At 38.1% G+C, this 26,540-nt stretch overlaps 1 protein-coding gene and 1 non-coding gene across 5 annotated transcripts in view; one reads left to right on the forward strand and one right to left on the reverse strand.

Moving 5' to 3' along the window:
* FBXL20 (F-box and leucine rich repeat protein 20) overlaps positions 1-26,540 on the forward strand; it is a 107,673-nt gene that overhangs the window by 41,599 nt on the left and 39,534 nt on the right. For all 4 annotated transcript variants that reach the window (XM_059150023.1, XM_059150021.1, XM_059150024.1 and 1 more), the window contains one exon: positions 13,878-13,939. In XM_059150023.1, the coding sequence (XP_059006006.1) occupies positions 13,878-13,939 (62 nt within the window). The remainder of the gene's footprint in view (positions 1-13,877; positions 13,940-26,540) is intronic.
* Positions 5,428-5,571, reverse strand: LOC131817132 (U4 spliceosomal RNA). The gene has a single exon (XR_009348342.1). It is a non-coding gene; the product is annotated as a U4 spliceosomal RNA (small nuclear RNA).

Raw genomic sequence — 26,540 nt, forward strand, 5'->3', positions numbered from 1 at the left:
TAAATACTTATATTCCACAGCAGGATGTCAATAGATAAATCTAAATTTGACAAGTCAAGCCTATTTAGAAAAAGAAAGGCAACCAGAACCTCCTAGAAGAGTCTATAGGATGTAGTGGTAAGGAGGACTGTGCTGTTTTTCCAGTTCTTTGGTCTTGGTTGATTTTTTTTTATATAAAGAGTCAATGAAATTATATACTGTATTGTAGAGACCTCTTTCCAGGTACTTATCAGTTAATTAATACCAGGCAAATATCTAGCTATATCATGCATCCTTTATTTAGTTGTCTTGTTCATAATAGCACCATTGTCTGACTCATATCATGGCCTAAGAAGTCTAATAGATTTCCTTTAACTATTAACTTAGTATTACTTTCCCTGAATGACTTTCTTAGGATGTTAGTTCTTCAGTTCTGCTTTAAAGAGTCTTTGTTCTAATTTAACATTGTTTCTCTTGGTTCCTTTTAAATTTAAATATTTCTGACATGCAATTAGGATATCCTCGGTGCTGTGTACTTTGATTCTTGTGTTATCTAAAACAGGAGAATGCTTTTTCTACAAATAAATATCATGGCTGTGTTAAAATACTATTGCTTTGGAAATATTTCCATAACAGTAAGATGATTTAGAATGTGTGTTTGTGAGTGAATTGTAAAATTACTATCTGACATATGTCTTGGAAAATTCCACAGCTTCTGCCAGTTTTCAGTTTCTGGCACATTGACTAGAATTTGTACATGAGGAAATAAAACTCTACTTTTCCCTTGATTTACCAATCCCTGTGGTGTTTTGGAATATGAGATTAGAGTTTAAATACTTGCTAATCCTGAGTCAGATCCCATTATTGCCTGGCTGTATCTACTCTTAGTTCTTTAGTGTTTATATAATAGATGGGGTGGGGCTGGGGCAGTGAAGGAGGAGGAGAGAGAAGGACAAGTAAGTATATTGTTACTTTGAGTTATCAGTTCTTTTCTTTCACTTCATAACCTCCAAAGACGTTTTCAGTAGGGCATGGAAGATTTCCTGGATTGAGCAGCTTCCAAAATGAGTTCCAGTCATACCGAGCGGATCACCAAAGTTCATGGTGTCGTGAGGGCTCTAAAATGTTGCTGTAGTTAGTTAAAACTGAATAAATGAAAGAAATAACAGAAAACAGAATAAAGGTGTATACTTACTTTATACTGAGAGCAATGAATTGGTAGTAGATACAGATTTTGGTTAGTAAACAGAAGTCAGGATAAAAGAAAGCTCAGAATGTTGAGTCAGATGTTAGAAGGTGTCCAAAGCAGAAAGTTTGACCTATTAAGTAATGTGTCTGTTCTCTAAGTGTATCCCTTCCTCGGTGTTTTTAATCTAGGAATTTCTTTCTTATGATAAATTTACTTATGAGATGGTTATGCACTAGCAATAGTTTTTATTTAAAATGCAATTTTATTTCTACTAGGGACAAGATGTAGGGTGGAGGAATTACATACTGATTTTGTTTTAGGTTTATTTAGGCATACAAAAATGTTTTTCCTCTTAGATTCTGGCAAGAAAATCAGCCAATTGGAAAAACATCTGGTGTTAGTTGAATGAAGGAATGGCATAATCAGTAAAAATTACTTATAGGAAAAAATAGTGAAAAGAAAATCTTATGTAGCTTTAACTCTGGATTTCTTTATGAAAAAAAATTTTTAAGGAGGAAGAGCTCTTTATTATTTTTTAAAATTTATTTATTTATAAGTAATCTCTGTGCCCAACATAGTGCTTGAACTCATGACCCCCAGATCAGGAGTTGCATGCTCTACTGACTGAGCCAGCCAGGCGCCTCCTAAAATTTCATTCTTAATTTTTCACTAAAATTTTCCTCTCACCAAAATATTTGACCTGTGTTGGGCTCCCTTTGTATGTCTCAAATTTTACTCAAATCTAATTATGAGTCATAAACATTATATGAAGAGCCTGTTTTTGTAGCCTTTGCTGTAACAAGCACTCTAAGACTTAGTGGCTTAAAACAATTAATTATTCAGCCCAATAGGACTTCTGCTGGTTGCTGGAAAAGTCACTCATGAGGCTCCAGTTGTCTGGTGGCATGACTGGGACTTGAGTGTCTAAGATATAAGATAGCCTCACTTACAGTCTGACACCTGGGTGTCACTGTCAGCTAGTACTCTTTTTTCCACATGGTCACTTATCATTCAGAGAGTTAGCCTGAATCCTTTTTTTAACGTAGTGGCATGAGTGTTTCAAGAGGGTAAGCTTCAGTGTCTCTTAAGGCTTAACCTTGCACACATTGTTACTTCCACCACATTGTTTTAGTCAGATTAAGTCACCATGTCAACTCAGATGCAGAGGGTGAGAAAACAGACTCTACCTTTTGAAGGGAGGTACAGGAAAATCCTATTGCAAAAGGGCATTGCCATAAAGAGTTAAGATTTATTGAAAACCATTATTGTGAGTTTCTACCATGGTTTTCCCTCTGACTCCAGTGATTCACATTCTTATCACATGTAAAATATCCCCTCCAGTGGTCCTCATATGCAGTTCCTCTTGATCCAGAGACTTGTGGACTAAAAAGAAAAGTTTTCTGCCCCAAACACACAATATATACACTCTTGTCACAGGGATGGAGTAATGACAATAGACATGCCCCCTAAAAAGGGGGAGATAACAGGAGGCACATAGCAATTATGGGTTCTTACCAGTTCTGGAAATCTAGCTGGGCACATGTTGTCAGGGTCATCTACTCCAGAATCAGGAAATGTACCTTGACTGGGGCCCAGTTCTGCTTCCTTGGAATGGTTCCCTAATCTGTTGTTCTCTGTGATTTTTGGTACCACATTCCGGGCTCTTAATGCTGCTTTCAGACCGGTGTCTCCTTCTACATAAGAAGTGTCTTATGAAGCTGAATATCTTTCTTAGTGACTTCCTTCCCTATAGAAAGTTGGGATCCTAGAGACCTCTTTACATTTTGAATAGTCTCTGTTCCTTTGTTTTTTTGTTTTGTTTTGTTTTTGTTTTTGTTTTTGTTTTTGGTACATACTCTTAAAATTTCTAGGATTTTTAGGGCCCCTGGGGGCTTGGTTGGGCATCCGACTCTTGGTTTTTCGCTCAGGTCATGGTCTCCAGATTGTGAGAACCAACCCTGTGTTGGGTTCCACACTCAGCACAGAGTCTGCTTTTCCTCCTCCCTCTGCTTCTTCCCCCCACTCATGCTCACTTGCTCTCTCTCAAATAAATAAATAAAATCTTTTAAAAATAATAAAAAAATCCTTCTAGGATTTTTTATTAATCTGATTTGTGTTCTTCTCTGTCCCCATTACAACTCATTTTAACACAGGCCTTTAGTTTGGTTGTAGGCTGTTGTGGCATAATTCCCTTAAGCTTCTTAGAGGGCTTCTTGTCTAGTTGAGAGAGTCAGCTAGGTATGGCTTCAAAATTTTCCGAGGTTTTTAAAAGGAACCTATAGCCAAATATTTTATCTGATATTTACCTTGTGGATAGTTCTCATTTTGAGAATCTCATTTTGAGAGACAGAAGATGAGGAGTAGTTTCATTTTCCAGTATAGCAAAATCTAGGCCCTCTATATAATCTTCTAATTTTTTTTTCTTTCAAATTGCAGTTCTCTCTTTAGTGTATTTCTTACCATACTTTATTATATGCAGCTGAAGGACTAATTACCACTTCCAAAGCAGCTAATATAAACATGTTTAAAGACTAAAGGAGCAGCGCATGGGTGGATCCGTCAGTTAAGTTTCTGACTCTCCGTCTCAGCTTAGGTCTTAATCTCAGGGTCATGAGTTCAAGCCTTGCCCTGGGCTCCATGCTGTGCATGGAGCCTACTTAAAAACATACACACACACACACAAACCACAAAACTAGAGGAAATCAGGTTTAAATAATTAAAGGAGAGTATGATGACAGTGACTCAAATAGAGAATGTCAATGAAGAAATAGAAATTTATAAAAAAGAATCAAATGGAAATTCTGAAGTTGAAAAGCCAAATAACTGAAAAAATTACCAGCAGAGAAACTCAGAATCAAATTTGAGATCACACAGAAAGAGAATCCATGGACTTGAAGACAACAGTAAAATAACCCAATTTGGAGAAAAGAATGAAACAAAATTAACATAACCTTGTGGGACATCAACTGTACCAGCAATACATATGTAGTTGGAGATGGGAGAGATAGAAAAAAATATTTGAAGAAATAATAGCTGAAAATCTCCCCAATTTGATGAAAAATGTGTATCTACACATCCAAAAATCTGAGTGAATAACACTAACACAAAGAGGTCTACACCTGGGCACATTTTTATTGAACTGTTTAAATCCAGATACAAAGAAAAAGTCTGGAAAACAAGACAGAAAGAATTCATGATATACAAAAGACTAGCAATACGATTGACAGCAGACTTTTCACCAGAAACAATGGAAGCCAGAAAGCAGTTGGGTAACAAGTCAAAGTGTAGAAAGTAAAAATTGTCAATTAAGAATTTTATATTTGGTGCACCTGGGTGACTCAGCCTGTTGGGGGTCTGCCTTCGGCTCGGAATATGGTCCCGGGGTCCTGGGATTGAGCCCTGCATCAGGCTCTCTGCTCAGCAGGGAGTCTGCTTGCTCTCACGCGCTCTCTCTAATAAAGAAAATCTCAAAAAAAAAATTCTGTATTCACATATCAAAGGACACTCAAGAACCTGAAAAGACAACCTAAAGAATGGGAGAAATTATTTGTAAATCGTACTCTAAATAATCATATATCGAATATTTACAGAACCCTTACAAAGCAGTTGCAACAAAACAACCCAATTTTACAAGGTCAGAGGACTTGAATAGACATTTCCTCAAAGAAGATACACGAAAGGCTAACAAACATGAAAATAAACTCAACATCATTAGTCATTAGGGAAAGGCAAATCAAAATTATAATGAAATAGCACTTTATACCCATTAGGATGAATATAATTAATAGAAAAAGTGGGAAAATAAGTATTGGCTATTATGTGGAGAAATTTGTGTTTTTTTTTTAAGTAAATTCCACCCTGTGTGAGGCTCAAACTCATGAGCCCTAGATCAAGAGTCGCATGTTCTCACTGACTGAGCCAGCTAGGTACCCCCAATGTAGAGAAGTTTAAAACTTTTATATTGTTGGTGGCAGTATAAATTGGTAAATTACTGTGGAAAACACTTTGGTGGTTCCTTAAAAAGTTAGAAGTACCATATAACTCAGAAAATCCACTCCTAGATAGATACCAAAAGAACTGAAAACAAATATTCACAAAATTACTTGTGCACAAATAATGTTCATAGCTGCACTATTCACAATGGCCAAGAGGTAGAAGCAATCCAAGTGTCCATTGACAGATGAATGGATAAACATTTGGTATATCCATACAATGAAAGATTCATCAGCCATAAAATGGAATGGATTACTGAGATATGGTACTGTATGGGTAAACCTAAAAAATGAAATAAGCCAGACCTAAAAGATTGCATTGAATGATTCCACTTATGTGAAGTATCCAATTAGCAATAATCGTGCCTCGGATAAACCTCATTGGCTACTTTACTGCCACTGTGCAAAGCTTTATGTGAAGTATCCAGAATAGGGAACTCTGTAGTGATAGAAAGGAGAATAGTGGTTGGCTAGATCTAAGAGTTGGAGGAGATGGGATGGTAGGTTGTGGGAATGATTACTTAATGAGGACTGGGTATCCTGGGGGAATGAAAACTTTAAAACTAGAGAGATGTGGCAGTTGTGTAATATTGTAAATACTAAATGCCATTGTACTGTACTTTAAAATGGTGTATTTTATATGAATTTTCCTTCAAAAATAATTTAAGTGAATTCTGTATCCAGCAAAGCTATTACTGAAAAATATAGGCAAAATAGAAACATTCCCAGAATAGCAAACATGGAGAATTTGTTGTTAGCAGACATGAAATACACTGCTTTACATGAAATACTAAAGGAAGTCCTTTAAGCTGAAAGGATATGGTTCCAGATGGTAACTTGAAGGAAAAGCACTGTAAAAGTTAATTACAGGAGTAAATACAATAAAATTTTCTCTTATATTAGTTCAGCTGAATTAAAAGACACTTGTGTAACACAGTAATGATGAAACTGTATTACTGTGCCTTTAAGATAAATATGTAGGGGCCCCTGGGTGGTACAGTTGGTTAAGGGTCTGACTGTTGATTTCAGCTCAGGGTTATGAGATCAAGCCCTAGGTTAGGCTCAGAAATCAGCAAGGAGTCTGCTGAAGTTTTCTCTCCCTTTTCCTCTGCCTTTCCCCATGCTCATTTGCTTTCTCTGTCTGTCAAATAAATAAATAAAATTTTTTTTAAGACTTTGTTTATTTATTTGACAGACAGAGATCACAAGTAGGCAGAGAGGCAGGCAGAGAGAGAGAGAGGAGGAAGCAGGCTCCATGCTAAGCAGAGAGCCCGATGCGAGGCTCGATCCCAGGACCCTGGGATCATGACCCAAGCCAAAGGCAGAGGCTTTAACCCATTGAGACACCCAGGCGCCCCTAAATAAATAAATCTCCTGGGATCATGACCCAAGCCAAAGGCAGAGGCTTTAACCCATTGAGCCACCCAGGTGCCCCTAAATAAATAAATTTTAAGGAAAAAAAAAGATATATATGTAATATATGATAATAACAAAAAGGAGGAGGGGGAAATAGATTTCTTTTGGAGCAAAGTTTTTCTGTTTTACCAGAATTAAATTAGTAATAATCTAAAATAGATTATGATAACATACTTTTTTTAGGGGTGCCTGAGTGGCTCAGTGGATTAAAGTCTCTGCCTTCGGCTCAGGTCGTGATCCCAGGGTCGTGGGATTGAGCCCCATATTGGGCTCTCTGCTCAGCAGGGAGCCTGCTTCCCTTCCTCTCTCTGCCTGCCTCTCTGTCTACTGCCTGTCTGTCAAATAAGTAAATAAAATCTTTAAAAAAAAAAAAGATATATATTTTTTAAGATTTTATTTATTTATTTGACAGAGAGAGATTACAACTGGAAAGATATAGAGTATTAAATCATGGAAACCTGATGGGGATTTATAATCAGAAGAGTATTACCAGATCCCTACAGTATAAATAACATTCATTGGTTCACCAATTTCTGGGCTCTGTGTTGGTTGCCGACTACACAGTGGTGAACTAAACTGAAAAGGTGCTTTCCTCTCAGATCTCATAGTCTGATATAAGGAGTTCTACACCAACTTAGAACTGGTATTTTTGTGGTTTCACAGGAGAGAAACAATCCCATCCTATTAGGGAGATTGGGAAAGCCTTCATGGTATAGATAGCATGTCCAGTGGACATCAGTCTGTTTCTACTGATAGAATAGGCAAGTTTGGTTGTGTGGGTGCTTTAGAGAAAACAGTATAAACAAAAGCACAGAGCCTGCTGAGAAGGAGCAAATGGTTTTTAATTTCCTATTTTATTTGTTTTCCTCCATTGGTTGGTCTTTACTGTATAGAGTTAAAACTTGCTTTGAATTATAAAATGTGTCATAAACCATAAAAGATGCTTTTGATTTTAATTGTAAAAAATTAAAATTAATTTTAACTGTCCTAAATTCAGAAGTATTAAAACACAAAAATTAAAAAAAAATTTAACTGTGGAAAAATACATATAACATAAAATTTGCCATCTTAATCATTTTTAAGAGCACAGTACACTCACAATGTTTGTGTAACCTCCAGGACTCTTCATCTTGCAAAACAGATGATACCTCTTAAAATCTAAAATAATGTAAGTAAATTTAGCTGCATATATTGGAGTCCCAAATTAAATGTGGCTTAAATATGATAGAAGTTTCTTTTTCTGTCATATAAATTCCAGAGGCATGGTGTCTCTACAGTCATCTGTAGGCTTTTTCTAGTTTTGTGCTTATCTTTAAAACTGTGGCTTTCAGCTTCATGATACAGGATGGAATTCGGTCATCCTAACCACATTTCAAGCAGCTCAAGTAGGAAGGAGTAAGAAGGGGCACATCTTCTCTCTTGAAGGTCACTCTGGAATTAAACACATAACTTTTTCTTCCATCCTGTTGGCCAGAACTTAATGACCTGGCATTATGTAGCTTCCAAGAGAAGTAAAGTCATCTTACCATACAGCCATATACTAGCTAAAAGTTGGGAGTTCTGTTACTCTTCTATAGAGCTAAATCAGATCTTTTTAATTTTTGAAGTTGGGAACTATACTCCAGTTGAACCAGCAGGGGTCACTGTTGAGCAAGTACTTTGTTTCTTTTATTTAACCTACCTGCCATTACATTTCTCACTATATAATTTATAGAAAAGCAATTATAGTTTTATACAAAGCAACTATAAATGCTAATGTATGACAAAACACATCACTTTGATTTTTAAAAACCCGAATATTTAAGAATGTTCTATCCCTAGATAAATGCTATGCAGTTTCTGTCTGTCTGTTCAGGGGATGGTGTTCTCCCATGAAACAATTAAGAGAGAACAATCTAGTTACTCTCTTGTTCTTCCCATGACTACATCCTTGTAACTGTTTGTGGATATATTATAAAAAATACACAATGATATATTCCTGTGTTAATATGAAACCAGATTACCTAAGAATGTCATGTGATTGAACAGTTACTTCCTCTACAATAGTTATATCTAAAATCTTTTCACAAATGTGTTGTAATTCATTATATCTTAGATCTAATTGTTTTTGACAGCCTTTATATTTTGAATGAAAAAACCAAAGTTTGGATTCAGCTGAAATAGTAAAATACCTAAAACGTATATTGAAATGTTTATTTTACCAGCAACACCATGAACTGGAGCAGGAGCCATATGGGTTTCCTAGAAAACATTTAAAATTATTGTGTCTACCTCTAGGAGTATTTTCTAACTTCCATTGTTATGTCACTTCAAATAATGAAATATTCTGATTATTTTATAGAACTGTAATTCTATCTTTTTACTTTTTTTTTTTTTTTTTTTTTAGTAGGCTCCGTACCTAGAATGGAGCCCAATATAGGACTCAATCTTATGACCCTGAGATCAAGACCCGAGCTGAAATCCCAAGTCAGATGTTTAACCAGCTGAGCCACCCAGGCACCCCTAGATTAAATCCTGAGATTTGCAATCTGCTTCATTTGGTCCATTGGTTCTCAAACTTCGGGAAGCATTGGTGTCACCTGAAGGACTTCTTAAACTGCAGATTGCCCTTCTTTCTTTCCACCTCCTCACCCCATTTTTGATTTTAATTGGTCTGGGGTATAGCCCAAGAATTTGTACTTCTGATAAAGTCCCACTTGATGCTGATGCTATTGGCCAGATGACCACAGGTTTTGAACCATGGATCTTTTTCTTTCTTGGAATGTTGGAGTAGACTGTATATGTCCACAAGGGAGAGGGGGAATATGTAAATCTGGACAGATGTCCTATAAGCCTGGTGTTTGCCAGATCCTCTGAGGACTCTGTTTTTCCCCTCACTTACTTTCATGCTTCCACAGATACAACACCACTTGTCTTTTTTTTTTCTTAGTTTTTTTTTTTTTTTTTTTTTTTAAGATTTATTCATTTGAGAGAGTGAGAGTGTGTGTGCATATGCACAGTGAGGGAGGGGCAGACAAGCTAACCCCACAGGGACCCTGTGCTGGGTTTGATCCCTAGAACCTGCGAATCGTGACCTGAGCTGAAACCATTCAGTTTATATAGACTGATGCAAGAAAAGAAATTAGTTCTTGGATGTGATTTTTGTTCCTTTTTATATCTAGAGTTTGGAAGTCATGTGAATTACATATCTCGGGTTTATATTTTCTAACAGTTTAATTACTGTGTATATTCAAGTGAGCAAAGTGCCCTGTGAGGCGAGATGTGTAGCATTTAATAAATATACTTTGAGTATACAAGATAAAGAGCGTAGCATTTCTGGGGCACCTGGGTGCCTCAGTGGGTTAAGCCTCTGCCTTCGGCTCAGGTCATGATCTCAGGGTCCTGGGATCGAGTCCCACATCGGGGTCTCTGCTCTGTGGGGAGCTTGCTTCCCTTTCTCTCTCTCTGCCTGCCTCTCTGCCTAATTGTGCTCTCTTTTATTCTATCAAATAAATAAATAAAAGCTTTAAAAAAAGAGCTTAGCATTTCTTTTTTTTTTTTTTTTAAGATTTTATTTATTTATCAGAGAGAGGGTGGGGGAGAGAGCGAGCACAGGCAGACAGAATGGCAGGCAGAGGCAGAGGGAGAAGCAGGCTCCCTGCTGAGCAAGAAGCCTGATGTGGGACTCGATCCCAGGACGCTGGGATCACGACCTGAGCCGAAGGCAGCTGCTTAACCAACTGAGCCACCCAGGCGTCCCGTAGCATTTCTAATATATAAATGATTGTCCTTTTGTGAAATTGAGTTGGGCAGAGTCTAGTAGATTGGGTGTTGAGTGAGTCTGTTTTGTACTTAAATTTTTTTCCAAATATCTTAAGCTTAAGATACATGTTGTGTGCTATCTAACTCTGAAAAGTCTCCCAGGTCTCTTTTTGATACTTTAGTTTTCTTTGTAAGACATTGTCATTTATGTCATCAACCTTTGATTATTCAACTTTTTTTTTTTAAGTATTCAGCTTTTTAAATGAGTTATAATTACCCCCTGTGTTCTATTCTCTAAATGTGCCCAGAGAGGAGTGATCATGGTGTAGCATCTTAGAGACTATCATTTGAGAAGAACTTAAACTTGTTTAGAAGGAAATATGATAGCTTCATTTTGAAAGATTGCCTTATAGAAGGAGGATATGATTTTTTAATAGCTTCCACTAATGGTTAGAAATTATAGGGAAGCAGGTTATTCTTTAATGTCATATAATTTCCTAAAACATGTCACTGTCAGTCAACAGCATTACTTTTTTTTAAAAAAGATTTTATTTATTTATTTGACAGAGAGAGATCACAAGTAGACGGAGAGGCAGGCAGAGAGAGAGATAGAGGGAAGCAAGGACAATCATTTATATATTAGAAATGCTAAGCTCTTTTTTTTTTAAAGCTTTTATTTATTTATTTGATAGAATGACAGAGATCACAATTAGGCAGAGAGGCAGGCAGAGAGAGAGAAAGGGAAGCAAGCTCCCCATAGAGCAGAAACCCCAATGTGGGACTCGATCCCAGGACCCTGAGATCATGACCTGAGCCAAAGGCAGCAGCTTAACCCACTGAGCCATCCAGGCACCCCAACAGCATTACTTTTATTACAAGATTTTCTTTTGCACTGAAACTTGATAGAGTCCAGCTTTCCATCACCAAGTCCTTGTTGCTGCTTCAAATATCCTTCTTTTCTCCATTTTGTTTTGTTTTTTTAATTTTCACCAGCCTTAGAGATCTCGTCATCTTTTCTTTTCTTTCTTTTTTTTTTTTTTAAAGATTTTATTTATTTATTTGACAGAAGGAGAGAGATCACAAGTAGGCGGAGAGGCAGGCAGAGAGAGAGGAGGAAGCAGGCTCCCTGCTGAGCAGAGAGCCCGACGTGGGGCTCGATCCCAGGACCCTGGGATCATGACCTGAGCTAAAGGCAGAGGCTTAACCCACAGAGCCACCCAGGTGCCCCTCTCGTCATCTTTTCTTTCTTTCTTTCTTTTTTTTTTTTTTTAAGATTTTATTTATTTATTTGTCAGAGAGAGAGAGCGAGAGCGAGCACAGGCAGAGTGGAAGGCAGAGTCAGAGGGAGAAGCAGGCTCCCCGCGGAGCAAGGAGTCCTGGGACTCGATCCCAGGACGCTGGGATCATGACCTGAGCCGAAGGCAGCTGCTTAACCAACTGAGCCACCCAGGCGTCCCTCGTCATCTTTTCTTGAACTATAATTTCAATGTATTCTTAGCTTATGTCCTTACTACCAGTCCAGAGTTTAATTTCTTTTTTTTTTTTTTTTTTTTTTTAAAGATTTTATTTATTTATTTGACAGAGAGAAATCACAAGTAGTCGGAGAGGCAGGCAGAGAGAGAGAGACGGAAGCAGGCTCCCTGCTGAGCAGAGAGCCCGATGCGGGACTCGATCCCAGGACCCTGAGACCATGACCCGAGCCGAAGGCAGCGGCTTAACCCACTGAGCCACCCAGGCGCCCCAGAGTTTAATTTCTTTAGGTTTCTCTTCTCTTCTCTACAGGATTATTTCATATTTCTAGCCTGGTATACAGGTTTCCTTCATGACCAAACCCCACTGTTCACAGTTCAGTGTACTAAGTTCCTACTATGTGTCGGGCCCTGTGCTCAGTCCTGGAAATATGTTGGCAGATATGAAAGTCATGGTCCCTTCTGTCACAGAGCTTTCCATGTAACTGGAGGGTAGGTTGTTAATAGTTATCTTTTTTAAAGTCTATTGTAAATACTCTTTGAATGTCTGAGATTGAGGGGGAAGTACATTCTTTCCACTACGTTCCTATCCCTTTACTTTTTCTACTTTGAATCATGAAATGCTAAGGCTTTCATGTATGAGTCCATGCTTTTAAACAGCTTATCTTCCCCTTTTTTCCTTGTTAATTAACTTCTGGCCTTCCTTTAAGATGTCAGGTGTGGGGAGACTTAGTTATTTCTTCCCTTGCTCTCATATTACCTCTTTCATTTATTTCTAATAATAAAGTACTTACTTTCTATGTTCATTGTAGAGCTAGCGCTCCTGAAGTACAGAGATATCATCTCCTTTTCTTTGTATCTCTTTACCTATAAGAGTGCCTGATTTGGGGCACCATTAAGCAGATGCTTAATGCCTGAGCCACCCAAGCCATCTGTGGCTCAGGTCATGATCCCAGGGTCCTGGAATCCCTCCTTGGCGGGAAGCCTGCTTCTCCCTCTCCCACTCCCCCTGCTTGTGTTCTCTCTCTCTCTCTCTGTCAATTAATAATCTTTTAAAAAAGAAAGTAGTTGTCTTTAAAAAAAAAAAAAAGAAAGAAAGAAAGAAAGATTTTCTAATTTGGGTTCCTGGGTGGCTCAGAGGGTTGAGCCTCTGCCTTCGGCTCAGGTCATGATCTCAGGGTCTTAGATCAAGTCCCACATCTGGGCTCTCTGCTTAGCAGGGAGCCTGCTCTCCCCATCCCCCTGCCTTCCTCTGCCTACTTGTGATCTCTCTCTGTCAATAAATAAATGAAATCTTTAAAAAAATAAATAATAGGAACCCTTGTGGGTTATCTGATTAATTTCTTAAATGATCACTTGCATGCATCAAGGAAGCATGTGGTGGTGGTCATGAAGCATTACCAGTTTTCTGCATGTTAAGTAAAATCAGAATGTTCCCTATCCTAGGATGGTTTCCAAACACCTCCTTGAACAAGTAAATATGACTTAGATTTGGAGAATCACCTCATCTTAATTTTTAAATGGTCACTGTGCAGTGATGTGATTTTAAGCACATAAATCTTTTGCAATTCTGTTTCTTTACAAGAAAATGAAGATTAAGAATAGTATGAAGACTTAGTACATTAGTACATGAAAAATACTTAAAATAAGGGGTGCCTGGGTCGCTCAGTGGGTTAAAGCCTCTGCCTTCAGCTCAGGTCATGATCCCAGGGTCCTGGGATCGAGCCCCGCATCGGGCTCTCTGCTCTGCTGACAGCCTGCTTCCTCTACTCTCTCTCTCTGCCTGCTTCTCTGCTTGCTTGTGATCTCTGTCTTTCAAATAAATAAATAAAATTAAAAAAAAAAAAGAAAAATACTTAAAATAATACCTACTACCTAATGTCATGCTTCTGATTGCTGTTAATTTTTTCTAAAGACAGGGAACAAATTAAATGTCTCAAAAATGTTTTTCAGCCCAGAGTCCCTAAAAATATTACTTCAGCTTATAATATCCCCTATACTTATTCACCTCTCTTTTTAGAAGACTGTCTCTAAACTTTGAGTTGAATGTAATAAAATCTTAAGTAACACTAAGTGATTTTGTTTTTGCAGATGTTCTCAAATAGTGATGAAGCTGTAATCAATAAAAAACTTCCCAAAGAACTCCTATTGCGGTAAGTCTGAATGCTAATTTTAATTTGGTGTTGTGTGTGTGTCATATTTACCTATTTAAAAATTTTTAGACTTACTGCTAATTTTCCTGTATGTAAAGGAACTGGATTATCTGAATTTGTAAATTTATTGATTCTTTTGTTTAAACGGTTTGACTCTACATTTTCTATATATGAATCAAAATTTTAAATGTTTAAATTCTCCTACCTGATTTGTACCTATATATGATTTTGTTTACTAGTTTTCCCTTGCTTTACTTTTGTATATAATGTACATAATGTATATAAGAGATCATATATTTTATTTTATTATAATGCTGAATTTTTAAAAGATTTTATTATTTGCAGAGAGAGATACAGCGAGAGAGGGAACACAAGTAGGGGGAGTGGGAGAGAGAGAAAAGCAGGCTTCGCGCTGAGCAGGGAGTCGGATGCAGGGCTCAATCCCAGGACCCTGGGATCATAACCTGAGCCAAAGGCAGACGCTTAATGACTGAGCCACCCAGGCACCCCAGATCTTTTTTTAAGTGATTCTAATCCATCCCTTTGCCTCGTTTCCTGTTCCCAACATCAAATATGTCCATGAAATGACTTGTATTTGTGACAAAATATCACATATACTGAGGAACTGTAGAGAAGAGTTACAGCCTTTTACTTTAGTTAAAAAGGTGGGGACACATGACTGGCTCAGTTGGTGGAGCATGAGACTCTTGATGTTAGGGTTGGTTGTAAGTCCAAGCCCCATGTTGGGTGTACTTAAAAATAAAATCTTTTTTTTAAAAAGGGGAGTAATACGGTAAAAGTTATTTGAAGCTTTTTCTTATATTACAGTTATAATTTTATCCTCCTTATTTTTAACATGTAGAAATTACATTTGGGATCACCCACAAAATAAAATACATAGCCCCCAATTTATATACATCTAACCTAGGAATTGCCTAGGAAAAAAACTATGGGAGTTATTTTCAGTGCCCATTATTTGGGTTTTTGGTTTTTTTTTAAGATTTTATTCATTTATCTGGGAGCAAGAGAGAGCACAATTTGGAGGAGAGGCAGAGGGAGAAGCAGACTCCCCACAGAACATGGAGCCCAGTGGGGGACTCGAACCCAGGACCCTGAGATCATGACCAGAGTCAGAGTCAGATGCTTAACTGAGCCACCGAGATGCCCTTATTTGGGCACTTAATTATGCTCTTCTTTGTTCACTAGTGACTTAGAAAGAAAGGTACATGAGCACCTGGGTGGCTTGGTGGGTTAAGGCCTCTGCCTTTGGCTCAGGTCAGGCTCAGGTTGTGATCCAGGGGTCCTGGGATCCCGCTGCGCATCAGGCTCTCTGCTCAGTGGGAAGCCTGCTTCACCTTCTCTCTCTGCCTGCCTCTCTGCCTACTTGTGATCTCTGTCAAATAAATAAAATCTTAAAAAAAAAAGAAAGAAAGAAAGAAAGGTACATTTTCTTTTGCAAATGTTAGAAGTTAACAAGTTGTACTGAAGGGCATCTGCCTCTTAATCTTAGCTGCTACTGCTCCAGCCCATAACCAGCCCAGTCCCTGCTCAAGGTGGAAAGTAATTTCATGCTAGTGCTGGTGAAGAAGAGAATTCCTGGCATTTCTAGGGATTTGCATATCTAAGGCCTTCACTGTTTTGCAAGTACCTTACAAGCAGGGACTGTTTTCTTATACATCTTCATGTAATACCTTATACATTAGAGATACTAAGAAAAAATAACAGAATTGAACTTGGAATGGATTTTTTCATGGAAACAATGCTTTTGTACCTGCTGGTTTACTATAGTAGAAATAACAGCAATATACCCTAGGGTACCCAGGGCTATTGGAGAATGTATCCTGGATAAATTTTAGCCATCTTAAGGAGAAATCTTTTTTTAATTATTTATTTTTAAAGATTTTATTTATTTATTTATTTGACACAGGGAGAGATCACAAGTAGGCAGAGAGGCAGGCAGAGAGAGAGAGGAAGAAACAGGTTCCCTGCCAAGTAGAGAGCCTGACGCCGGACTTGATCCTAGGACCTTGAGATCATGACCTGAGCCAAAGGCAGAGGCTTAACCCACTGAGCCACCCAGGCACCCTTAAGGAGAAATATTTTTAAACAGGTTATGTTCTTAATGCTATTATAAACTGAGTACACTAAGACATACTTCAATTTTTTTTATAATGGCATTATTTTGGACCAAAATAGTTTACCTAAAGACTCAGTAGGATTCAGGGAAATTATTTGATTCTTTGGTATTTAGTTGCCTGCTATTTTGGTTTACATTTTTATATTTTACTAGAGTTTTATTCCATGGAAGACAGACATAAAGGCCACATACCATGTAATTCCACTTATATGAAATATCCAGGATAGACCGATCCATGGAGATAGAGGTTGCCAGGGGCTGTGTTGAGGGTTGATAGGGAGTGACTGCTAATGGGTGTAGGGTTTCTTTGGGAGTGATGAAATATTCTGAAATTAGATAGTGACCATGGCTGCACAACATTGTGGTTATACTAAAAATCACTGAATAGTGTACTTTAAAAGGGTAAATTTCATGGAATGTGAATTCCCTCTAATATATATATTGTTTTCTATATTTTCGGTTTACAGTAATTTATAATAAAAATTTTAATAATACACTTGTAATAAAATATGTAATTATATAATACGTTTTTATTTATTATATAATTTAAAATAAAAAATGCAGGGGCACCTGGGTGGCTCAGTTGGTTAAGCATCTGACTTCAGCTCCGGTGGTGATCCCAGTGTCCTGAGATTGAGTTCTGCATTGGGCTCCATGCTCAGCGGGGAGTCTTCTTTTCCCTCTGCTGCACCCCCCACTCACTCTCTCTTTTTTTTAAATAAATAAGGTCTTCAAAAAAAATTCAGCCCCTATGATAAACAAATACAATCTACAGCTTTATTTTATGTTGTGTATGTTCAATTATTCTTCAGCCGTATCCCAGTCTTGGTGATTTATTGTAGCAAAGGTTTTGTGGATATTTTCTTTGATGCTGGTATCTCTTCCTTTAGATGCGGTCAGTCCCAAAGATAGCATGAAGGGTAGACTAAGATGACTTCTTTTTTTTTTTTTTTTTTTTTTTTTTTTAAAGATTTTATTTATTTATTTGACAGAGAGAGATCACAAGTAGGCAGAGAGGCAGGCAGAGAGAGAGAGAGGAGGAAGCAGGCTCCCTGCTGAGAGAGAGAGCCCGATGCGGGACTTGATCCCAGGACCCTGAGATCATGACCTGAGCCGAAGGCAGTGGCTTAACCCACTGAGCCACCCAGGCGCCCCCTAAGATGACTTCTTAAGTGGGTGATTTGTAGTCTTCTGTCTGTTAAGAGTGACCCCACTTTTTAGGCATTTCTTCATAACCGTTAGCTTACCAGTGGTTACCTCTAATGCTGTAGTATTGAAGAAGCAGGTAATTTAGTCCATACTTGTTTATTTAACAAAAACGTTTTTTTGCTGAAGAGAAGAACAGCAAATAGAAAATTGTTACAGTAATCTTTATTGGCGAAACTGATGGCCTGAATGCCACTGTAGTGATGGGCTCTGTCAAGAGATTTTTAAGAGCTGGGATTGACAGTATATTGCTGATTGATTTGATGTGTTGCAAATGAGGGTATTGGGAAGGAGGCAAGGATGGTGCCCTAGGTTTTTGCTTTCTGCCAAGTGGATGGTGGGAATACTCACTAAGATAAAGAAAATAGGAGGAAGAACAGGGTTAATTGACAGAAAATAATGAAAATTAGTTCAGTTCGGGTACCTGTGGATATCCAGGTGGTGATGCCAAAAGGCAGATGTATATACAGTTCTCAAGCTTAGCAGCATGATTTAAAATTCATAGAAGAGTAAGAAATTGTGTATATTTAGCTCTTTTTGGATTTACTGGTGCCCATGGAAATAAAGAAAAACAGGAAAAAAATACGAAGCCTCTCTGACACTGAAATGAAGAGCTTTGGGGCCAAAACATCATATACCCTAGAGGGTATCCTGTAGATGGCAACCTTTGGGTCAGGTTTCCAGCCAGGCTCAGTCATGACACCAGATGTCATCACCTGATGATCAATGTGGTAAGAACTGTGTGGAAAAGAGCTGTGTATGCGGATGTTGAGGTTTGGCTGTATGTCCACATAATTGTACTCTTACGGGCGCCTGGGTGGCTCAGTGGGTTAAGCCGCTGCCTTCGGCTCAGGTCATGATCTCAGGGTCCTGGGATCGAGTCCCGCATCAGGCTCTCTGCTCAGCAGGGAGCCTGCTTGCTCCTCTCTCTCTGCCTGCCTCTCTGCCTATTGTGATCTCTCTCTGTCAAATAAATAAATAAAATCTTTAAAAAAAAAATTGTACTCTTACACATTCTTTCTCTTGGCTTAAATGTTCTATATTAAGGTAGTTGAACTATTTTGATGTAGCAATGTTTCAGGCATCTCTTAATCTAATATATATGTAAATCAGTATGTCAGCTATAAACTCTGAAACCCATTTTATTTTTATTTATTAATTTAATTTGTCTCCAGATTACTTGAGATGGCTTGGACCAGGAGCAAATATAAGAAATAAAAATGAACTATGAGGACCATGACATATATTTTTTTGAAGTAGAAAACCAAAGCCAGAAAGGAAACACATGTAGCCTTGTAAGAGTTTACACAATTACTATGGGTCATTCTCACATTTAGCTTTGAATTTTTTGGTAGCATAAATGAAATTTTATTCTTTTTTTTTTTTTAAAGATTTTATTTATTTATTTGACAGACAGAGATCACAAGTAGGCAGAGAGGCAGGCAGAGAGAGGGGGGAAAGCAGGCTCCCCACTGAGCAGAAGGCCCGATTTGGGGCTTGATCCCTGGATCCTGGGATCATGACCTGAGCCGAAGGTAGAGGCTTAAACCACTGAGCCACCCGGCGCCCTGAAATTTTATTCTTAACAGAAAAGAAGAAATATATATATTATACCATAAAATCAGAGCTCTTTCTAGCACTACTTTCTAAGAGATATTTCTCAAATGAGACTCTGCTTATAGTTTGTGGATAAAGTTACATAGAAAATCCAGTCACAGGAGCGCCTGGGTGGCTCAGTTGGTTAAGCCTCTGCCTGCTCATTGGGGAGCCTGCTTCTCCCTCTCCCTCTGCCTGCCACTCCCCCTGCTTGTGCTTGCTCTCTCTTTCTCTGTGTGTCAAATAAGTAAATAAAATCTATTTAAAAAAAAGGAGAAAATCCAGTCACAGATTTCATATGGTCACGGCTTCTGGCACCTTTGTAATAGTTAAAAAACAAAATAATAGCATGTAAAAATGAATGCATGCTTCTGACAGTCCAGTTGATCCAAGGTTGCTTTTGGCTGCAAGTAATGGAAACTCTGAAATGGGCTTAAACAGTAAGGGAAGTTATTTCATGCAAAAGGAAATAAAAAGATCAGGCTGCCTACATGCCAGGGTTAATTGATTGAGGGGATTCACAGTGTCATCAGCAATTTTCGGTCTGTTCTGCTAGAATCAGCATCAGCTTGGTCCTAAAAGCTCTTTTCTTCACGGGCATAGGATAGATGCCAGTGAATATTGGATCAACATGTGTCTTTGTTCACTCTGAGGGGAGAGATAGGCAGCCGTTTATACTCCAAATAAAGCCTCTTCTCAGATCTTATCAGCCCAAATTGGCTTAGGCCTGAACCAATCTCTGTGGCAGGTTTAGACTAATGAACTGAGCTGAAGTGGAGGCTGGAGAGTCAATTACAGTGCTTACCACAGATAGAATATAGCATCCTTAAAGGAATCATGAATGTCCTTCAGTCTTTTATAAATCTCACTTACCTTAGCTGGAATTTTCATAAGATTAGGGTAGCACAAGGATTATATTTTTTACGACATCCTGTATTCAGAATATCTTTAGCTGCGCATGGATGATTGAGTCCTGTACTTCAGACCAGGTGAACAAGTAGATTTGTCATCCTTTGATGGGAAATAAAAAGCCTAACCAAGACTTCACCCCAAGAAAGCCCTACCCTACCTTCGCATTGAGTTTTATTTCCCAAGGAAAAATTACAAACTTTCCAGCGTGTAAAAATTTCCAACATGTCAAAAAATGGTTAATGAAATGCTCAAAATTCTGTACTGCAGAGCATAGCTAAGATGATTTTTGTTTAGAAAGTTTTCATAGAAGGTGATACTGCCATTTGCTCAACAGAGTCACATACACAAAAAATCTCATTAAAATTCTTATAGAGCTTTTATTTAGAGAGACAGAACCTTCCTGTCAACTCAGTCTAGTTAATAATTTAAGTAGTTGTTACTCTTACACCTGAGGAACTAAGTGATTTGGTGTGCTACATGGGATAACTGGGTATGAGTAGATTAGGTTTGCATAATTTCTGCTCAGTATAATCGTGGTTAAATAGATAACTGTAAGTAGCTGGATAGAAGAGCAGTTGTCTGATGCGTCCTCTCCAGATTTGTAACAATAAGATCATTTAAAAAATACCCAGGATACTTATTATCCTATTCTTAATGGCCAGGGGTTTGCATCTGGTTTATTTAGGAGCATTTTTGCATTGAGATTCAGGTTAAAAAGGAGCCAAAATGTACAGCCCTAATTTAAGATGCTGATGATGTTCTGATCTCGTGGTGGTTATGTCTGCCAACTCTGATTCACTTCGAATATGGAAGATGTGGTCTTTATGTTCACGTTAATAACCAAGTATGTATAGAGAGCTCTTAAAATTTAATCTGTAGTGGATTCTTGTCTAAAGAGTTAAAGCTCTTGTCCATGATAGCTACAGGTAACATGCAATGCTTTTAGCAGAATTCTCCACCAGACAATGGATAATAACCGTAATGTTAAAATTGTACCTGAAGTCCTCTCACTTAGAGCAGGGGCCTAGTAAACCTGCATCTGTAATTTGATAATAAAGACACTAGCATACAGTTTTAATGAACAGTTCCTGCAAACTGATGGTCTCCTGTGAGGAATAAGACGTTTCCAATTTTGAAAATCTGGGGTAGTTTCTGTCAGACAGTAGGCAAGTAAGTATCAGAACCCTAAATTAAGGGGTGCCTAGGTGCCTCACTGTAAGTGTCTGTCTTCTGCTCAGGGTCCTGGGATCAAGTCCCACATTTGGCTCCCTGCTCAGTGGGGAGCTTGCTTCTCTCCTCTGCTGCTCCCGCATTTGTGATCTCTCACTCACTCTCTCTTTCAAATAAATAAATAAAATCTTAAAAAAAAAAAATCTACTCTAAGTTCAGCAGGACTTAACACATCTTGTGGCCAGAGATCTTCATCTAGTGCCTTTAAAATTTTTTAACAAATAATATATAAATTTCCCATTAGCCTAACACTTTGAAAAATACAAAGAAGTAAACAGCTGGCTGCTAATCCCTGCTCTTTCAGTATCCCCCCCACCACACACAAAAAGTGCCTATTCTCTACTCCAAAGGTAGCAGATATATCCACTTATATCTGGATATATTATATGTATAATACTTGCATGCATGTCTTCGTGTATCCATATTTTTTTAGACATGAAAACATATACTCTTCTACAATTTGTTTTTGTTTCTGTCATTTAATAATCATTGATCTCTTTTTAGATCAGTTTATGTACCTCTACCTCATTCTTTCAAAAAGCAGCTATGTACAGTAGTTCATGGACTCTATCACATTTAAGCATTTTTATTTATAGGTATTGTTTGTTTCTTTTCATTATTTCAAATAATGCTGCCATGAACATTCTGTAAACCATTTTTACTCCTACTTTTGCTTCTGTAGGTTGTAATATGTATATTTTTTATTTTAATGGACACTGTCAAATTACTCTGCAAAAAAGTTGTGCTTATAGATATCCCCATTACAGGAATGGAATTATCCAGTTATAGAGAACCATACTGTAGGTAACCATATCCCAAAATCTACTTTCAGTATAGATGATTTTTAATTAAAGATTTTTATTATTTATTTATTTGACAGACAGAGATCACAACTAGGTAGAGAGGCAGGCAGTGGGGTGGGTGGGGGCAGCAGGCTCCCTGCTGAGCAGAGAGCAGATGTGGGGCTCCACTAGGACCCTGGTCATGACCTGAGCAGAAGGCAGAGGCATAACCCACTGAACCACCCAGGCACCCCTACATTCAGTATTGATTTTAACAGCCAGTTCCCATGTTCTCTTCCAGGGATTTAGTATTAAGGATTTGAGGGGTTTTGTTTGTTTGTTTGTACAGCAGTGTTTTATGTGCAATTAGACCCTGTTTTCTTCCATAACGTCTTTTTGCTTCCTGGTATTCTTTATCAAGTGTGTGGAAGGCGAGGTTTACTTTGCTTAAACCTGGGCAGCCTAAAGCCAGTCCCAGTTTTTCAGTAGTCTCTTGATAAGAGATGCGGAAAGGCTTTTATTGAAGTAATCAAGAACATCCTTAGACAATAACAGACGTTTCATTCCATCTCAGTTTTCTTATCTCTTTGATCTTAATCATATATGGTTATCAGGGTCAGGAGTTGGAGCCTCATGGGCCTGGAGCCTACTTTAACCCACTGAGCCACCCAGGCGCCCCTGGAGCCTACTTTAAAAAAAAGAAAAAAGTACAACCATAGTGATGTGACAAGTCGTACATTATGAAATGCCTGCCACAGTAAGTGTTGTTATCATGCATCACTTAACCATTCTGGTTATAGATGTAGACATCTCAGGAGGATTTATGTAAAAGGTTAAAGTGTATTGAAAAGGACCATTGTCAACACGATCTAAGGTAGTTAGTCTGAAGATGATGAAAAGCAGGAAGGTGCTCAGTATAATGTAGTTTTATTATGTTGGCTTATTATATACATGCTGTATGTAAATATTTATACGGGTACTGTTTTTTTTAAAAAATTAAAGTTTACATAATGATATTTGGAAGGATAAATGCTCATTTTAAGCCCCTCACCACCACCCCCCAAAAAAAAAAATCACCCTGGCTAAAACCCTGGCAGCCCATCCCACCAGTTCTTATATTTGGGTTTCTTTTTTCTTTTTAAAAGATTTTATTTATTATTTGACAGAGAGAGACACAGTGAGAGAGGGAAACAAGCAGGGGGAGTGGGAGAAGGAGAAGCATGCTTCCCACTGAGCAGGGAGCCTGATGTGGGGCTGGAGCCCAGGACCCTGGGATCATGACCTGAGCTACAGACAGATGTTCAATGACTGAGCCACTCAGGTTCCCCATATATTTGGGTTTCTAAAGATGATTAGCGCCACTATCAAATATGTAGAATAAGTAGAAATCAAAGTTTACAAAATAATAGCGGACACTCAGATGGATGGATTTAGTATGAAGTGGTAGAAGGGACTTAAGCACTGAGGCTTAATTCATCTAACTAGTGAGCCGAATCAGGACTGGAGAGATCAAGCTCTTTTTACTGAATACAGGAGCATAGTGGCTATATTTGTCTTCTCTCTTTTTAATGTACTGTAATGTCAAAATTCAGGTGAAAACCGAACTCATTTGGAATCTTAATATTCAGAGCCCCAGGCAGTACTTTTTAAGAATGGAATTAGGATTGCCAAGATGTGTGCTTCAGAGGCTCCTAGGTCTGCATTTGGCCTTCACCCTGATGTTCCATGTCTGTGTATCGTGCTTCCTTTTGCGGGGAAAAGGTTATTATAGTCTAACTAGGCTCGTTACCTGTAAAGTTGCTACCTGTGTCCCCCCAGGTGTAATATTGTATTTACACAAATTGCTCAGGGGTTAGTGATGAATTTACAGAAACAGGATCTTTCAATTATGAAATTCCACATAAAGGTACCATATAGCAGAAGACAGGAAAAGGCAGGGGCATTTTAGCAATTCAGGGATGTTTGTTGCATAAGAAAAACTTACTGTTTTAGGAATTGAGGTACCTAAGTTGGTGATATCTATATTTATTTGGAAGTGGTTAGTAATCTGTATTGAAGAAGATGGGAGATTGATTGTATAAAAGCCAGTTATTCGGGTGGGAGCAGGGCCACCTGCTAGCTGGAACAAGAAAGGTACCCAGTCTTCCCTCTAGGGACAGATACACAAAGTGTGATATGCAGTACAGTAGAATATTTTTTAGAGATTTTATTTATTTATTTTAAAGATTTATTTATTTATTTATTTATAAAGATTTTATTTATTTATTTGAGAGAGAGACAGGAAGAGAGAGCATGAGCGAGGAGAAGGTCAGAGGGAGAAGCAGACTCCCCATGGAGCTGGGAGCCCGATGCGGGACTCGATCCCGGGACTCTGGGACTCTGGGATCATGACCTGAGCAGTCGTCCAACCAACTGAGCCACCCAGGCATCCCAGATTTGTTTATTTAGAGAGTATGAGGAGGCAGAGGGAGAGGGAGAGAGAATCTCAAGTGAACTCCCTACTGAACAGGGAGCCTGAGGTGGGGTTCAATGAAACCAGAGTTGGCTGCTTTACCAACTGCTGAGCCACCCATGCACCCCTACAGCAGAATATTATGTAGCATTAGGAGGGAAATTCTGTGACATGTTACATGCTAAGTGAAATAAGCTAGTTACAAAAGGACAAATACTGGGACGCCTGGATGGCTCAGTTGGTTGAGTGTCTGACTATTGATTTTGGCTCAGGTTATGATCTTGGAGTTGTGAGATCAAGCCCAGCAGACTCCTCAGAGAACGTGGAGTCTGCTTCAGATTATCTGTCTCCCTCTCCCTCTGCTCCTCCCTTTGCCCGCTTGGTCTCTTTCTAAAATAAATAAATCTTAGGGGCACTTGGGTGGCTCATTGGGTTAAGCCTCTACCTTTGGCCCAGGTAATGATCTCAGAATCCTGGGATCAAGGCCCGCATTGGAGCTGAGCGGGGAGCCAGCTTCCCCCTCTTTCTCTGCCTGCCTCTCTGCCTACCCTCTCTCTCTCTCTCTCTCTCTAATAAATAAAATCTTTTAAAATAAATAAATCTTTTTTAAAAATCACACAAAAGAACAAATACCATATGTTTCCCCTCATATGATGTACCTAGAGTAGCCAAATTCATAGACAAAGAAAGTACAGTAGTAGTAGTTGCTAGGAGCTAGGAGAAAGGGGATTGAAGAGTTAATTGTTTAATATATATGGAGTTTTATTTTGGAGAGATGAAAAAGTTCTAGAGATGGATGACGGTAATGGTTGCACAATGGTGTGAATGTACTTAATGCCACAGAACTGTACACTTAAGAATGATTAAAATAGGGGCCCTTGGGGGGCTCAGTGGGTTAGGACCCCTGCCTTCGGCTCGGGTCATGATCCCAGGGTTCTGGGATCGAGCCCCGTGTCATTGGGCTCTCTGCTCAGCTGGAGGCCTGCTTTCCCTTCCTCTTTCTCTGCCTGCCTCTCTGCCTACTTGTAATCTCTGTCTGTCAAATAAATAAATAAATCTTAAAAAAAAAAAAAGAATGATTAAAATAGCAGATTTTATGTTGTGTATATTTTATCCAAATAACAAAAAAATTAAAAAGCCAAATATTTACAAAATGCACATCACTATTTGTCTGATGTAACTATTTAAGTTTTTTATTTTTTGTTTTTTTTTTTCAGAGAGAGAGGGAACATGTGAGGGGGTGGGGGGCAGAGAGAATCTTAAGTAGGCTCCACATCCAGTGTGGAGGCCAACCCAGAGCTGGGTCTCTTATGACTCTTGAGATCATGACATGAGCCAAAATCACGAGTCCTGCTTAACCGGCTGAGTCACTCGGTGTCCCTTGTCTGATGTAATTATTAACTGAGTTTATTCCAAGTTCCAAAATGTGACTGATAGCCTCTAATCACTAAACAACAAAATTTTGTTCTTTTAGGCTAATTCAGAAGGTTTTAACACTTAAAGTATTATGGAAGAAAAAATCTGGCCTTCATTCTCCAAATAAATGTTTCCTGACCTCCCTTTTGTAACATCCTAGGTATCTCCAGTTATCTCAAGGAATTTATAAAATTCTTAAGACAAAATTTAAATCTTTGAAGCACATGCTATATATTATATTGCCTCTTATAGATTTTAACTTATTATTCAGAATAAACTGACCTTTAAAGGGTGCTGATAAGTAAAGAGAACTTTAAACAGATGTGACCCATTCATTTATTACCAGGATGCTCTGACCTGCCTTTACAGGTTGCTTATAGTATAGAGAGTTATGACACTTTAAGCAAATCCGTTATTTCAAATAATAATAATGCGACAAAGTAAATATTTAACTTAGTTAAATATAGTTAATAGTTAACTATAAGACTGAGAATAATTCTGGGCAGTGTTTCCTGACAGTGATTAGATGAGTTTTATAATTTCCTGAATTAGAATTAAATATATAGAGATTTAACGTAGTTATTAATTTTTAGATATTACTATATTATTTAATCTTTTTTCCTTCATAACTGTGAAATTCTTTATAAAGTTACCTCCCCTAGTCGTCTTTGATGACCAGAAGTGTGAAAATTTTTTTTTTTTTTACTTTTAACAAATTTTAACAAATCGTATCAGTTAGAATATTTTATTATCCCTTGATACCAGTTCATTTGAACTTGTGCGGTGCTTAATATGTACATTCTCAAGTAAAAGATTACTTTCTCTTCCAATGTTTTATGTGGGCATCGTTATGTTGTAAGTTGTCCCCTG

Source organism: Mustela lutreola, chromosome 15, assembly GCF_030435805.1.
Source record: "Mustela lutreola isolate mMusLut2 chromosome 15, mMusLut2.pri, whole genome shotgun sequence".
NCBI classification, from domain to species: Eukaryota; Metazoa; Chordata; class Mammalia; order Carnivora; family Mustelidae; genus Mustela; species Mustela lutreola.